The sequence below is a fragment of the Ovis canadensis genome, chromosome X (genome assembly GCF_042477335.2).
Source record: "Ovis canadensis isolate MfBH-ARS-UI-01 breed Bighorn chromosome X, ARS-UI_OviCan_v2, whole genome shotgun sequence".
Lineage (NCBI taxonomy): Eukaryota > Metazoa > Chordata > Mammalia > Artiodactyla > Bovidae > Ovis > Ovis canadensis.
Window position 1 is genome coordinate 81,332,914 of NC_091727.1, and position 14,949 is coordinate 81,347,862.

The window sequence follows — 14,949 nt, forward strand, 5'->3', positions numbered from 1 at the left end:
CTCTGAGAGTGTGGCATACGGTAGGCTCAAATGAAAGAATGCCTTCGGTAGGCCTCGTAAACCCAAGGTTCTTGTCTGGAACAATGTCAGGCAACTTTGCTGCTTCTACTGAATGTGGTGATACTGAGAAAATGCGGGTGTTGCGGGAGGCTTATAGCAATGTACTTTGTGTGTTTGCGGACAGCAGGTCAAGGGCCCGGGATGGTCGCGCAAACAGGCATCCGGAACCTAGGCCTTCCCTGGCCCCAGCATCCGCAAAGGCCTATTAATCCTTAATATTCAAATTCCGCCCACTAAACCATCCCCTCGGCGCCCAAGCCGCCTCTTTTCCCCAAATGACGGCCGTTGGCAGCCAATCGGCAGCTAGACGGGGCGTCCGCCCCCTTTTCCCTCGCCGGAACGGACACCGAGTCCCGCCAATTGGGGGCGTCGCCACCGAGGCCCCGCCCCACCCCGGCCAACACATCCAATGGCGCGCCAGCTCGCTGAAGCATCGGGGGCGGGGCGCAGGCGCGCAGGTGCAGCTGTGCGCAAGCCGGCCGGGAGGGCGGGGCGCGACGTCGGCCGTGCGGGGTCTCGGCGTCGGCGGCGCGCGCGCTCCCTCCTCTCAGAGAGAGGGCTGTGGTAAAAGCCGTCCGGAAAATGGCCGCCGCCGCCGCTGCCGCGCCGAGCGGAGGAGGAGGAGGAGGCGAGGAGGAGAGACTGTGAGTGGGACCGCCGCGGCCGCGGGCGGGGACCCTTGCTGGGGGGCGGGGGGTAGGGGCGGGACGTGGCGCGGGAGGGGCCCGCGGGGTCGGGCGACACGGCTGGCGGATGGCGTCCCTCCTCTCTACCCTCCCCCTCCCGCTGGTGACGGCACCCCCCCCCCCCCCGCGGCGACCCGTTACCCGCACTTGCGGGTGACCGTCTTCGGCGCGGCCTCCTCAGGCTGCCTTTGCCTGCTTCCCCCCACCCTCCCGCCTTCGGCGCGCATCCCGGCCCCCCGGCCCCGCGGGCACCCCTGTCGCCGGGGCTTCGCCTGTCGGGGCTGCGCTCGCGTCGTGCCCTTCGCGGGGCTTCGGGCCCGCGGCGCCGTCGCGCGCCCGCGCCCCCGGCCTCTCCCTGGCTCGCGCTTTCCCGTCTCCCTCCCTCGCGCGCCCCTCTCCCGTTACTCGGCCCCCCCCACTGGCGCGCGTGCGCAGTTCTCCTCCCGTCGGGAGAGTGCGCCACAAGGGCTCCTGGGCAGTCGCCCCCATCTCCAGGCTTTGCCTCCCCCTCCTTCTCGCCCATTCCATGACTTTCTGCCCCCCCCACCGTCCCCGCCGCGAGCGAGTTCCTTTCGCATCTAGCAAGAACAAGTAGGTGGGAATTATTGTCCACCCACAAAAGGCACTAGACATTGTGTTCTTGGCCCCAGAGCTCATCAGAAAGAGGCGGTGATAGTTGCCATCAGGAGCCGTGGGGAGGGGACGGGGTGTCCGGCAGCACCCGTAGCGCTTCGATGGGAGCACGCTCCCAGGGCGTTTGCGGGGAGGGGGGGCATGGCCTCAGAATACGAGCGCCCTCCCATCCTTCCCCCCCGCCCGCCCCGCTTCGCCGGCGATCTTCCAGTTACATAAGTGGAGTGGGACTCAGTCTGTGACGGGCTTCCATAGTCCCGGAGCGCGCCCGGCTCAAGATCACCAGTACCAGATGGGGCAAGTTCACCGCATCGCCGGGGTGCCCATCGCTTGGTCCCTGAAAGTTTATTTTCTTTCTAGTTTACTTCTGAGTCACCCATACTGAAACTCAGGTGACTGATTAGTGGTGTGGCAATGTTTTTTGTGGTTTTGCACTGAAGACTTAAGGTCATGGTGAAGAGTTTAAAAGATTGCTTTCACAGAGGAGACCGTTCATGGCCTTGCTAAGTGTGGATTCCAAGGGCGGGGAAGGCTGGCTGTGGAATACACCTCTGTGGCCGTCGCTTCTACTGTGAGTGTGTTCGGTGTGGATTGGTCACAGCCGAAATGGGCTCCACCACAAAATTGATATTCCTGACTCATGGTCAGGCAGATGTGTGCTTCTCGTTTTTCAGGAACAGGAACGGGCTGCAAAGCCATTCAGAGTTGTGTCTCTGTTGTGCCGATCAGTGCCCCAAATTGTGAGATGGTAGCATAGAATTCTGTGGGTGGTTGGTGATCACAGAACCGAACCTACTGGCCTGTGAGGCTGAGTGGCTTAAGACTTGAGGACTCTGGCAAATTTTAGGCATTTTGTTACATTACAAAAATGAAGCATATATCGGCCTTGGTAGCAAAAATCATTATTAACAGGCAGTTGCTATCCAGGAGAAATTTGGGTTCCACCGTCAGAATTTTCATCTGCATCTGAACGATTTCAACTAAGAATGCCATTAACCTCTTGGGTCCTTTGAAATATGCTGAATCTTTATGTTTTTTTAAAATCTGGTTTTTAGTTTTAGGTCTTTTGGGAATTTCCACTAGAGATTTAGGGAAATAGATTTATTTATGGGCTTTGAAGGACTTCTAAATCCTAGTCCTGGAACCTAGGAAAAAATTTGCTTTCATTTTTTACCCGGACGTATCAGAACCTTAAAGGGCACAATCAGTCTCAGAGGTGTAGAGTTGATTGAATAAGTTGCCACAGAACACCCATTCGTGGCATGTCAGCGAGGGGGCTGATCACTAAGGTGCATTCCTGTCTGCACACACAGATACACAAGCCTCACTTAACGAAGATTCCAAGGTTTGTACATCTGAGTCTCAGATGTGACCGGCAAGGGCTCTATTTCGTTTCCCATCATTGTCAGTGCGTTAGCCACCTCGGGTGCCCTTCCAGTGAGCTATTCCATCATATCCCTATCCCACAGCCTCCAGAATATAGTTTGTCTGCAAAGTACCTGGTGGCATCTGAAGTCATGGTGTCCTAACAGCTTGAGGAAACTCTCTATGGCTTTCTTGCCAGTACACACCATACTCATTTTTGTTGTTACAAATTTGCCTGGAATGCTTGCAACCTAGAATCCCAGGTCTTTGTTTCACCTGACAGAGCATGATGCAGTCCAACCATACTCCAACTTTTGTGCTGCTTATGTTGCAAGAGGGTTCGAGTACTGTTTTGCATTTTATTTGCGATTTCCAGCCACAGCCCTTGTTTGCTGGCTGGCCCTGCCTCTTTGTGGCTGAATCTAGTGGGATGGGGAGGCACGCTGTGAAATTTGACAGAAGAATTGGCTAGAGGAGTCCAATATGATGATATCCTCCTCCTGAATACCCCTTCCCCCATGTGGAGACGGAATGAGAACCTTGCTTCTTGAACCTAGAATAAAGAAGAGCCGATGGAAAAGTGTTAGTTCCTTCCTGGAGGGCGGTTTCCACTGTTAATATACCTGCCCGGGATTATTTACATGATAAATGATGTCTCCTGGAACCCGTGATCTTTTGTAAAGGTGAATATCAGTGAAAATCTTTTAACTGGCTAAGAGCAGTTTGTGGCCAGCTTGCCCGAGTTATCTATGAGAAGAATATTATAGAAAGGGTTTGACTTTTGCAGTAACTAGTGTTTCAAGCACAGAGGGGGTAAAACATAGTCCTAGACTGGTGGTTCCAGGGAGCGTGGCAGACACCTGTTTGTTTTCCCCACCCTTTGTTGGTGATGCGCACGCAGACCAGCCTTGTGTGGCTGGCAGACAACCTTTTTTTCTTGGGTAGAGCATTATTACTGCTCCAGTTGGAGGACCTTGTTCTCAGTGCTTCTGTACCAGTGCCTTCCAGTCAAACTGTCATTGTCACCAATGTGCCTTTACCTCAGTTTGGGTAGGATGGATGTAAAGTCTCTTTTCCTTGGACTCACTGACACAAAAGTTGTGCTCTTCTGCATTTACCTGGTCTCTTCTGCCTTTCTTTGGCATGGAGCCCCTTCCTGTTGAAAGCTTGCTTTGTACGCCTTTGCTTAAAATATTTGGTTCTACCTCTTTGATGGTAGGCATGGTGTCGAGGCGGGGGGGGGGGGGGGCAGAGTGAGAGCAGGGCATGGCCACTCCCATATTTAAGAGGCGTTGTGACCATTCTGTTAGAGTAAAGCCTTGGCCTTTTTCACTTCTTCAAGGCACAGTTAACGTTGGTTCTGCTGGTGTGTGAATGTCTTGAGCATAGCTGTTTTGTTATACTGCAGAAGTCTGGACTCTCGGGATCAAGCCTTAGAAAGGCTTTGGTGCGTAAGAGCTGGGGGCACTCTATATACATATATATAGACCTGCAATTCACTGCTGTATTGGGTCTTCACCTAAGTGCTCTCATTTGCTGGCTCTTTTTTTTTCTCCACGAAATCTTGAGTTATCAGAGATCTTAAATTCAGAGCTCGAAGGAACCTTAGTTTAGGTCCCTCAGTTTACAAATAAAAATGCAATTTACCAAGGAAAAAAAAAAGGCAACTGTGAAAAGTTGTGGCTCTTCTAGGGCCTCCCAGCCAGGATGCCGGTTTGATTTTTATTATATAGCTAACTGAGTAATAGCTCAGCTGGTAAAGAATCCACCTGCAGTGCGGGAGACCCTGGTTCGATCCCTGGGTCAGGAAGATCCCCTGGAGAAGGGATAGGCTACCCACTCCAGTATTGACGGGCTTCCCTGGTGGCTCAGATGGTAAAGAATCAGCCTGCAATGTGGGACACCTGGGTTTGATCCCTGAGTTGGGAAGATCCCCTGAAGGAGGGCGTGGCAACCCACTCCAGTGTTCTTTACTGGAGAATCTTCATGGACAGAAGAGCCCAGGAGGCTACAGTCCATGGGGTTGCAAACAGTCGGACACGACAGAGCAACTAAGCCCAGCAAACCTGAGTAATACTGTGACTTTGACTTCTGAGATTTTAGAGCGTTCTATGACTCGACTGTTTAAGGGAATTCTGAGGCCTCACTGCACCTCAATAGATAATTCCAGATACCATCCTGGTAGTTCCAGACCAGCAGTAAAAGACTTGGTTGGTGCTGCACTTCTGAGTTTGATTACATGAGTAATTGTGTGAATAGTCTCTTGTGTGAATAGTCTCTTAAGTTGTACATGCTAGGCTTTTTTTAGTCTAAAGATAAAAGTGCAACTCTTGGGCCGGCAAGATATCAGCAATTAGCTAATATGAGGCGGTTGAGGTTTTAACAAGGAAGTGATGGTTGTCTTGATGAAAAGTATAGTGGCGGAAGACCTTCTTTGAACATGTGTTCAAAGGCAAAAGAGAAAGTATCACACTGTTAACTCAGTTTATTGAACATTTTACTGATCAGAGGCCTAAAAGTGAATGCTCAAAAACAGTCTTGTGTATGTCTGAGGATGGCTTAGGATCTCCCGGGGTACTTGGTTTCTGTTGGTTCCGCCTGTTTTTTTTCTCTCCTGGCTAAAGCCTTTTTATATGATGTCACAGCAGCTTGTTGCAACTTCAGCTGCTTGCAAATGACAGGATACTTTGCCTCTGCATTTCATGTGTTCTTGGGATGACATTTTGATGTTGCGTGTTCTCTGGAATATATCTTCTGTCTCTGGATATTTCTGTATGAGATGTTGCCTGAAATACTTACTGGAGATCGCTTCCTAACTGTACGTTTTAGTGACAGAATGTCCCTCAGAGGTGACAAGACCTGTGATAGTGTCAGTTCTAACACTCATGAATCTTTCCTTTAGCACTGTGTGTTATCTGGCAGTAAATTTCAGTGTATCCTTTGTTTCTAGCTAGGTAAGCTGGGAAATAGCATGGTACTTTGTCTGTATCTTCAAAATGTCCCAAATAGCCCTGGGAAAAAGGTCGTGCAGCACAATGGGGGCTTTCAACTTACGATTTTCTTTGTTTTAGGCTCCATAAAAATACAGACTCACCAGTTCCTGCTTTGATGTGACATGTGACTCCCCAGAATACATCTTGCTTCTGTAGACCAGCTCCAACAAGATTCCATGGTAGCTGGAATGTTAGGGCTCAGGTAAGTAACCTTCCTTTTTTTTTTTTTAGTATATGTCCTGGTTTGGCCATCTGTTTTTAAAAAAAAAAAAAGGAATCAAACAAGATCTACTACTCTTGAACCATTATCAAAGTACCCCAAAGACTAAAGACATACGGTGCCAAACTGTGCCATATAATAAAAAAAAGTCACTTCCCTGAGCCCTGAAAGGTCAGTTGGGTTAAGGCTCCTTGGTAGCCACGGTATGATCCGGGGGCGGGTGTCAGATTAGAGCTGGAACTGGTGACCTGCCCCTTCAGTTCACCTTCAAGCAGGTCAGCTAAGTGGAGCTCTTCACCGGCTGCTCTGGCTCTCACCTAGCAGCCTTCAGCGTAGTGCTCTGTTTGTTCTGGTCTTGGGTAAATGACTTCCTGGTCAACATTAGCGAGTGGTGGTGGTGCATTTGCAGATATGGGAACCCACGTGTGGTCCCCTAGAAGGACGACCTTCTGCAAGCTGTGGCCAGATAGCAGAAAGAAAGAAAAGAAAGTGAAGTCAATCGGTTGTGTCCAACTTTTTGTGACCCCATGGACTGTAGCCCACCAGGCTTCTCCATCCATGGAATTTTCTAGGCAAGAGGACTGGAGTGGGTGGCCATTGCCTTCTCCAGGGGATCTTCCCGGCCCAGGGATCGAACCCAGGTCTCCTGCATTGCAGGCAGACACTTTACTGTCTGAGCCACCAGGGAATTGAGCGTGTGCATGCCACACACCTCCCACAGGGGCAGCAGAGAGCACCCTGAGGCCCTTTGGGCTCTTGAGACTCTAGAGCAGGAGGAAGGCCTTTTGAGAAGCTGGGGAGCTAGCCCCTCTGAGTCTGCCATGCAGGGGTCCTGTCACCCACACATCGGGTGCTTGGGCACCACCACCTGGCCTTTGAATTTGGTCAGATCGAATGGTTCCTTCATTTCTAAACTGGCAGGCTCAATATCTTAAGCTTTTTTGGAGGCCACATCCACATTTGATGTTTTGACATCCGGATTGCAAACATCCCGTGTGGTAAGACTGAACACTCTAATTTGATTTCTCCATTTCTCTTCCAAAGAAAAACACGTGACTTTACACATATGCGGTCCTCAGGATTCCAGCTGACCCCCTCAAATTGTGCACTTAGTTGTATCTCTCTAGCGGCTTCTGATGCTTCAGTTTGAAGCTGTGTGGACATCCATCTTGGCCCATTTCGGGGCTGAGTGAGGGGCAGAGAGTTTGGGTGGAGGAGCAGAAAAGGTGTAGACGGAAGTGAAGAGCATCATGCTGCCTCCAAGTCACAAATTTGGTTCCGCTTCTGATCCTATGACTTAAATTGTCATTCCCATTTACCACTGCGGGGTGTGCTCTGGGCCCTGCTGACAGGACGTTCTTTGTACGCCACGTATTTATGCTGGTGGGAGTCGTGTGGCTGCTGCTTTGTGCGTTGTCTCAGAAACCATGTGGATGAAATGTAATATAGGCAGTGAATGGGTTTCTTCTGATAGATATTAGGCCTGAAGGGGTGATTGATGTTTTTAATAGTCTTTTTCTCTGATTGCACATGGATTTCATAAAACAGACGGTGGCAACTCTGTACAGTTTCTTCTAAACAATGTAGAAAGGAAGAGATGTTTTTAAAAATATCTCTTATTACTTGTGAATTGGAGAGACACAGCCATTTGAGCTTCAAGGGACTTTGAAGTGAGTGTGAGTGTGAAAGGCGCTCAGTTGTGTCTGACTCTTTGTGACCCCATAGAGCATACAGTCCATGGAATTCTCCAGGCCAGAATTCTGGAGTGGGTAGCCTATCCCTTCTGCAGATCTTCCCAACCCAGGAATCGAACCAGGTCTCCTGCATTGCAGGGAGATTCTTCACCAACTGAGCTATCAGGGAGCTTTGAAGGGAATTCTCAAAGGACAGAATGTCTTTAATAGATAAGTACTTGGTCTCTTACTACTTTTCTTTTCCTTTTTAATAAATTATAAAAAACAATACATGCTTTTTTTTTTAAAGAAAAGTCAAACTATTTTAAAGTATATCAGTAAAAAAGCAAATGCTCCCAGTACTCTCCACACCCACTACCCAAAGTAACTGCCGTTAATAGCGTACTGTAGATCCTTCTGATTCTTCTTCTCAGGCTCTGCAAATATGTTCCATTTGTGTTTTTGACAAAATAAGGATTGCATGGTACGTATTTGACATCTACCCATGTGATACGTTTCTCTGCCTCGTTTCTGTTAAATAGAAGAGTGGTTTGGTGCTAATGTACTGTCATGCAGTGTTCCCCTTTTGATTTTCTTGATGGTTCACTATTAAAGATGCTATTGAATTGAATGTCCTCAGGTGCCAGTCCTTTTGAAGAATGGCTGCCTAGACTTGAAGTTGCCGGTGGGTACTTACCACGTCGCCTTCCAAAATGTCTATCCCATTTCCCATGACAATCTTAGCAAGTGCTACTTCCCGTATTTCCCATATCCTCCCAGAATTGGATGTCCTTTTTAAATGTGTGTTTCTTGGGTTATTACTAGGGCTGAACGTCAGTGGTCACTGGCCATTTGTATTTGGTTTTTGTGAATTGCCTGTTGGTGTCTTGCGTTTATTCTTCCATCAGGGTATTTCAAGTCAGTTTATAAGAACTCTTAATATATTAAGGATATTAATTCTCTGTCATCATGCAGAGACTTTTCTTTATTACGTGATATGACGATACTCATCTAGATTTTCTTTCTTCCTAAAAAACTTCATGATGTGCTATATTCATACATACATATTTGATACATGCAAAAGATTCATATAGTTTCATTGTCTTATGTTTTCTGTACAGTATTTGGAATACTTGTTTTTGTATTTAACTTTGGGATGGGATAAGGTCTCGAGTCCAGCTAGCCAGTATGTCATAGCTTTCTGGTCTTCACCTTTATCTTATGCCGACTTCAAGTGAACAGAGCATCTTTTACTTCTTTCTTTCTGAAGTTTTGTCTTTGTGAGGCTCTTGAGGGCAAGCCCATTAGCAGATAATGGTTTATGCATTCATCCAACAAATATTTTTGCTCCTGCTTTGAGCCAGGGGTGGTGCTGGGCCCTGCACGTGCTGCTTTCTTCACTGGCCGTGGGGTACTGGGGAAGGCGACAGAGGTCATGATACCAGCTGCATGACTCCAGTGCCCATTCCAGAAGACTCAAGAAAATAGCGGATCTTCACAAAAGTAGGTTTTAGATAAACTAGGAGGACTCCAGAGGGTGTATATGTGCATGTGTGTGTTTCAAATTCTGACACGGAAGTCGGAGCCATAGGGTAGACTGCAACATAAGCATAGTTTGTTTTCTAACTTGGATAATTGCGGGCTGATTTGTGTCTTGATTTATGATGAGGGCTTTTTGCTGTTAAAATAGTTTTATATTCAACTGCCTTGGTTGTGATGGAATAAAAGTTGGGCACTGATAAAAATGGTAATTTTCTTCTATGATGATTTTGAAGCTTTCTGTAATAGCTGATAAAAATAAAGACAGGGTTTTGGTGAATGTGATCTTTGGGGAACAAGTGTAATTTTTTGTGGCTGGCATCATTTAAATCTAATAAGTACCCTCAAAACTGAAGTGGAATCCTAATTTCTTTTTGACTTAAAGAAATGACATAAGTGACATGTGATTAAGGAAAAGGCTTCTTGTGTAAGGCTGAGGTTTTTTAATGATTACTGTAAATACATATATAACAGTACAGCATTAAAAAGGTGGTATAAAAGGTTACATGGTATAAGATCTCCTTGCCACCCTGTCCTCAGACAACCATTTCTCCCTGAAGGCAACCGTCATTATCAGTTTCTTATAAATCTGTGAGTGTGCGTGTGTAATTTTGAAATTGTGAAATGTTCATAACAGAAAATTTTCTGTTTTAACTATTCAATGTGCAGTTTAGTGACACTGAGTACATTCTCTTTGCTGTGCAGCCATCACCACCGTGTGTGTATCTCCAGAGCCCTTTTATCTTGCAAAACTAAAATGATAACCATTAAATGAGAACTCCCCGCTCTTTCCCCTCCCTCAGCCCCTGGCAATTGCTCATCTACTTTGTCTCCTATGAAATGGACTATTCTAGATACCTCATATTATTATATATTTTTATGTGTTTATATAAACACATATATATTTTATATGTGTTTACGTATATGTCTTATGTGTGTAGTTTTTTACCAAATAGTAAAACACTGTGCGCATTTGCACCGTTTGCTCTTTTTAGTTAATATATTTCGATGCTTGTGTGGTATCAATTTCTGTACAGACATGTCACTCATTTTAAGGGTTGAGGTAGTAGTCCATTATGGATACACCATAGTTTCTTAACTGATTTTCTCTTGATGGATATTTATGTTTCCAGTGTTTTCTATTTCATTGTTGTAGTGAATAGTCTTTTATATTATACCATTTCTCACAGCTAAGTTTATCTGTAGGAGAAATTCGTAAAGCTGGAACTTGCTGGGTCAAAGGATATATGCATTTTAAACTTTGATAGATATTGCTAAATCAAGGATGGCCTTCCAATTGCGTGGTTTTAGAGGGGAAAAAAACTACATTTGAGTAGATAAGCAGAAATTTGTAGAGATTACAGAGCTGTTTATTCGGGTAGGAAGAAATCATTTTCAGCAGTTAGCATGAGAAAGCAAAACTTCAGAAGCTTCCATTTAACGACCTAATGTGAACAGAGGAGCTGAGACGGGACCCTTTATTTGGCAAGAACATCATCCTGTTCTCATTTGTGGATCTTGAAGAAAATGGAGTGTTTTTATTTTGGTACCGTTCTAACTTGCAGCGGCTCCTTGGGACTCAGGGTTGAAGAGCGCCCACAGCTGCTGAACGTTCTCTCTCGTTTGTGTTGTGACATCATAAGGAATACCCTGAAAGTATTCAGGACCATATTGCTGTCGCCTTGTTTCTCAGTGACTGTGGTACTCTTTCTATTGCAGTCCTTTTTTCACTTAGCCTGGACTAATTGAGCATCTGTTATTTGTCAGTTCCTGCCCTAGATGCTAGGACTGTTCATACACTCAGTGATTTTCTGGTTTAAAAGACAACAGGCCAATACACCTTTATTTTACAAGGGGCTAAAGGTGACAATGGCCACTTAGAGTGCACGGAAACATTAGACAGATCCCACCTGGACTCCTGGGTAGCGTCAGGGGAGAGACTTCTTTGAAAAGCGACCCCCACTACCCAGGACCTGAATGATAAGGCACCGTTAGATTCCAGGAGGAGGCACATGCAGAGGAGAGGGTCACGTGTCTGGAGGCTCGGACGGGAGAGAACTCGGAGAGTTCAGGGTGGGAGGATGGGGCGGCGGGGGTCTCAGAGAAGTTGCGCTGGCAGGGATGCTGGTGGCAGAGCAGACCCAGCTGGCCCAGCTGTGCCAAATAGGTTCGGTCTTCCTTCCAGCGGCCTCACTCTGAGAGGGTCCCGAGCCCCAGGAGGTGGTGGCAGGCGCTCCGGCCACCTGGCCTGTCCCCCCAACCCCCGGGTTCTGGAGGCCATCAGACCCCAGGGGCTCCTGTTCCATGTCTCCTCCTCAAACCTTCCTTTCCTCCCTGATCTTGGAGACCGAGAGGTTGTCCATCCCCTGAAGGTGATGAGGCTACTCCCCAGCCAGGCTCTGTGCCGTGTTCCACAGGCCAGTTTATAACCTTCGAAAGTACTTTGCGAATTCCCAGGACGATGCCCTACCGCAGGTGACATTCTGCAGCTAGTGCTTTTTACGCGCCCCTTGGCTTTTGAGCCTGGGCCGTGTTGCTGTGTGCAGCCCTTCATTCATTTAGCTTGTCTCCTTGTGCTGTGGAAACATCTTTACAACTGAAGTCCCACCAGAGCCCTGAGGGAGAATGGAATTGTCGAGAAACAAGGATTGACATCTGGTTTATGTTTACATTCCTCGGCTCTATTAACTGAGAAGATATTTTTATTTCGCTGTTTGTGAAAACTTTCCACAAAAAAAAAGGCATCCATTTTCTAGACTTATTAATAGAGCAGTCCGAAGGTTTTATTTTTAGTTTTGAAAGAAATCAAAGCAGGCTTCTGAGATAGGCACATTTTCCCTCATTTCCATCTCCTTTTCATGTTTTGCTGCTAAGACACCAACTTGAGCACTTTTCAGCATCAGCTGGCTGTCTCCATGTAGATTATTTGTGAAAAATGTAAGCACTTGGGTTTTTCTGGGGTTTCTACTGGTACTTAAGTTTTGACATTTCTTTTAAATCTGTATATATATATTTTAGTAATTTGTTTTTAAAATACAAATTTCTGTGTTTCTAGGGTTTCTGTTTTTATAAACAGCAGAAGGTATTAGTCCATATTAAGTACTAATTTGCTCTAATATTTTCAGCTGTTTTTGGAATTACACTTGGCAAAAAAAAGAGACAAATGTCTGCAGTTGTGACAGTTTGTCTTTTTGTTCTTTTAACTCCAGAATAAATAATTCTAGTGAATTTTTTTCTAGGCTTGTAAGAACACAGGAATAATTCGAGTCATTGTAATAAGTAGTTAGGCAAAATTGAAAGTTTTTTTTTTTCAGTGGTGTGACCCTGTAAGAAACTGTTAATACAGCCTGTGAGCAACTGTGTAAAATCTCTTAACCACTCTTCCAGATTGTTTAAGACAAAAGAAAATGAACAACCAAACAAAAATACTGTTCATTATGCTCTTTATTTTTTAATTTCATAAGTAAAGCATCATTCTAGGAAATTTAGAAAATGCATGTGGAAATTACTCTGGAAATTCCAGCATGCAGAGAAAACTGCTGTTATGGTTTGGTGTGTATCTTTCTAGACTGAGGGTTCTGGCTCAAGTTTGAGAAGTCAGGGGTTCTGTAACCTTGGATGTACACTTGGCCTTTAGTTTTACTAACCTCTCAGTAAAAATTTAATAACAGATATAGGCAGCAGACCATGGTAGTGTTAGGAGTACCTGTGCTTTTGTCACCAATAGAGAGCAAAGATGCTTTCATATCGTATTCCATGCAGTTACAGAGATTTTGAAATATTGCTCGTGTTTATCACAACTCAAACTTAGTTGTCAGACTCACTTCCAGATCTGGCTATTTATGTAGTGGCTTACTAAAGAGGCACATATTACTCTTAATACCAATTCTCAAAGTAAGTTGTTAATCAGTTTCTATGTATTTTATTTTATGCATTTGAAAACATCCTTCTGAGGAGTGGTTCAGAGGGCCAAAGTCCATTATGCCATGCGACTCCAGATATAAGAACAGCCAACATTTGAGTGGTCGCTGTGCCAGGGTAAGAGATCAGGAAAGCCCTAAAACACAGGTGCATTAAAGAGAGAGAGAATGACATGAAAAGTGAGTTTAAATTACTGTATCAAATATTTTTTTATGAACACATTAATATTTTCCAGATCCTGTGCAGAGTGTACTGCAACTACAACTGGCAAATAATAACCTAAAGGTTACCTTTGCTATTGGCATTTTAAATATCCTTCTAGAGTCTTTACACACCTGTGTATATGTGTCTGTGTTTTACTTATTGAATATTTATTTGTGTTTTGGCTGCACTGGGTTTCAGTTGGGGCACATGGGATGTTCAGTCCTCGTAGTAGCATGCAGGATCTTTTAGTTGTAGCATACAGTATCTAGTACCCTGACCAAGGATCGAACCCGGGCCCCTTGCATTGGGAGCATGAGTCTTAGCCACTGGACCACCAGAGAAATTCCTACATGTTGATTGAGATAAATGGGATCATATAATATGTACTGTTGTAACTTGCCTTCTTTCCACACTGATAATGTCGTAGATATCTTTCCATGTCGGTAAAAATACGTATCATCACTTTTCTCTAAAATGAAAATAACTTGTGTTTTCTAATTATAAAAGTAATAACTGTTTTGTGGGGAAAAAATGTTTTTTAGAAAATATGGGAAGAGGAAACGGAAGGATTGTCCATAAAACTGCCATCTACACATAGATAATGTTTTTATGCCATCATTTTTAATGATCACCTGGCATTTTATTGATGCCTCTACCTTGATTTAATTAGGGCTGTTTCCATTATTTCTGTGCGCTGTGTGCTGACCATTCTCCTCTGTGCCTGTGTCTCTAGCTTGCATCTCTAACCTCTCTTTTTTTGTTTTTTGGTTTTTTTTGCTTTTCTTTTCTTAATTAATTGCTTTATTTTAATTGGGAGATAATTACTTTACAATATTGTGATGGTTTTGGGCATCTCTAACCTCTTGAGCCCCACATTGGATGGCCTCTTCAGTCTTTCCCCTGGAGTTGCTCCTAGCCGTCTCAAACTTAACAAGTCCCAAACAGAACTCATGCTCTTTTCCCTCCTTCAATTCTGCTTTGGACATGACTGAGCGACTGAACACCAACAACAATGGATCTGCTTCTCTTCCTAGTTTCTGTTTCATTAAATATCATCAGCATCCACCCAGTTACCAGTCTAAAATTCTAGGAGATGTCCTAAGTTTTCACCTTCCTCTAATCCACCAGCAAGTACTATGGCCCTCCACATTCAAAATGTACCTCACAACCAACCACTTCTCACCACCTCCACTAAGACCTCAGTCCCCACCACAAGTCACTTCTCAGACAGATGCTGTAAGACTTCAGGTCACATATTGAACAGCTTTCTCACCTACACTTGGAAACAGCTACATCCTTCATAGGCCTATTTTTTTTTTTTTACAGTGGTACTTAATTCTAACTGATTAAATTTTTCCGCATACAAGTACTGGGTTCCTTGCTGCTCTGTGTTGAAGGATCTGCAGTTCATCAGGCTGTCATCCAGTCATTCATCCCATGATGGAGTTAGGTATCTATGGTACCTGGGGCAGTGTGGTAGGCAGGCTGTAGGGTGACCGACACAGAGTGGCATCTAGTTTGCATGGAGCTCAAGTGTGACTGGAGAGACAGACTTTAAATAATTTCCAAGTGATTATGTAATTACAGTGGGTTCAGTGTTCTAAAGGAGTTGGAAGAGGGTTCACTGTGATCATGTGTAATGGAGGAATAGCCCA

General features: G+C 45.4%; 1 protein-coding gene across 2 annotated transcripts in view; it reads left to right on the forward strand.

Moving 5' to 3' along the window:
• The first annotated feature begins 522 nt into the window (after positions 1-522).
• Positions 523-14,949, forward strand: part of MECP2 (methyl-CpG binding protein 2) — a 50,373-nt gene continuing 35,946 nt past the window's right edge. The window contains exons 1-2 of one of the 2 annotated variants that reach the window (XM_070291898.1): positions 529-704; positions 5,816-5,939. In XM_070291898.1, coding sequence (XP_070147999.1) covers positions 5,914-5,939 — 26 coding nt within the window. In that variant the 5' untranslated portion in view covers positions 529-704; positions 5,816-5,913. Of the gene's footprint in view, positions 705-5,815; positions 5,940-14,949 lie in introns of both variants that reach the window. The other variant, XM_070291897.1, reaches the window with a different exon arrangement.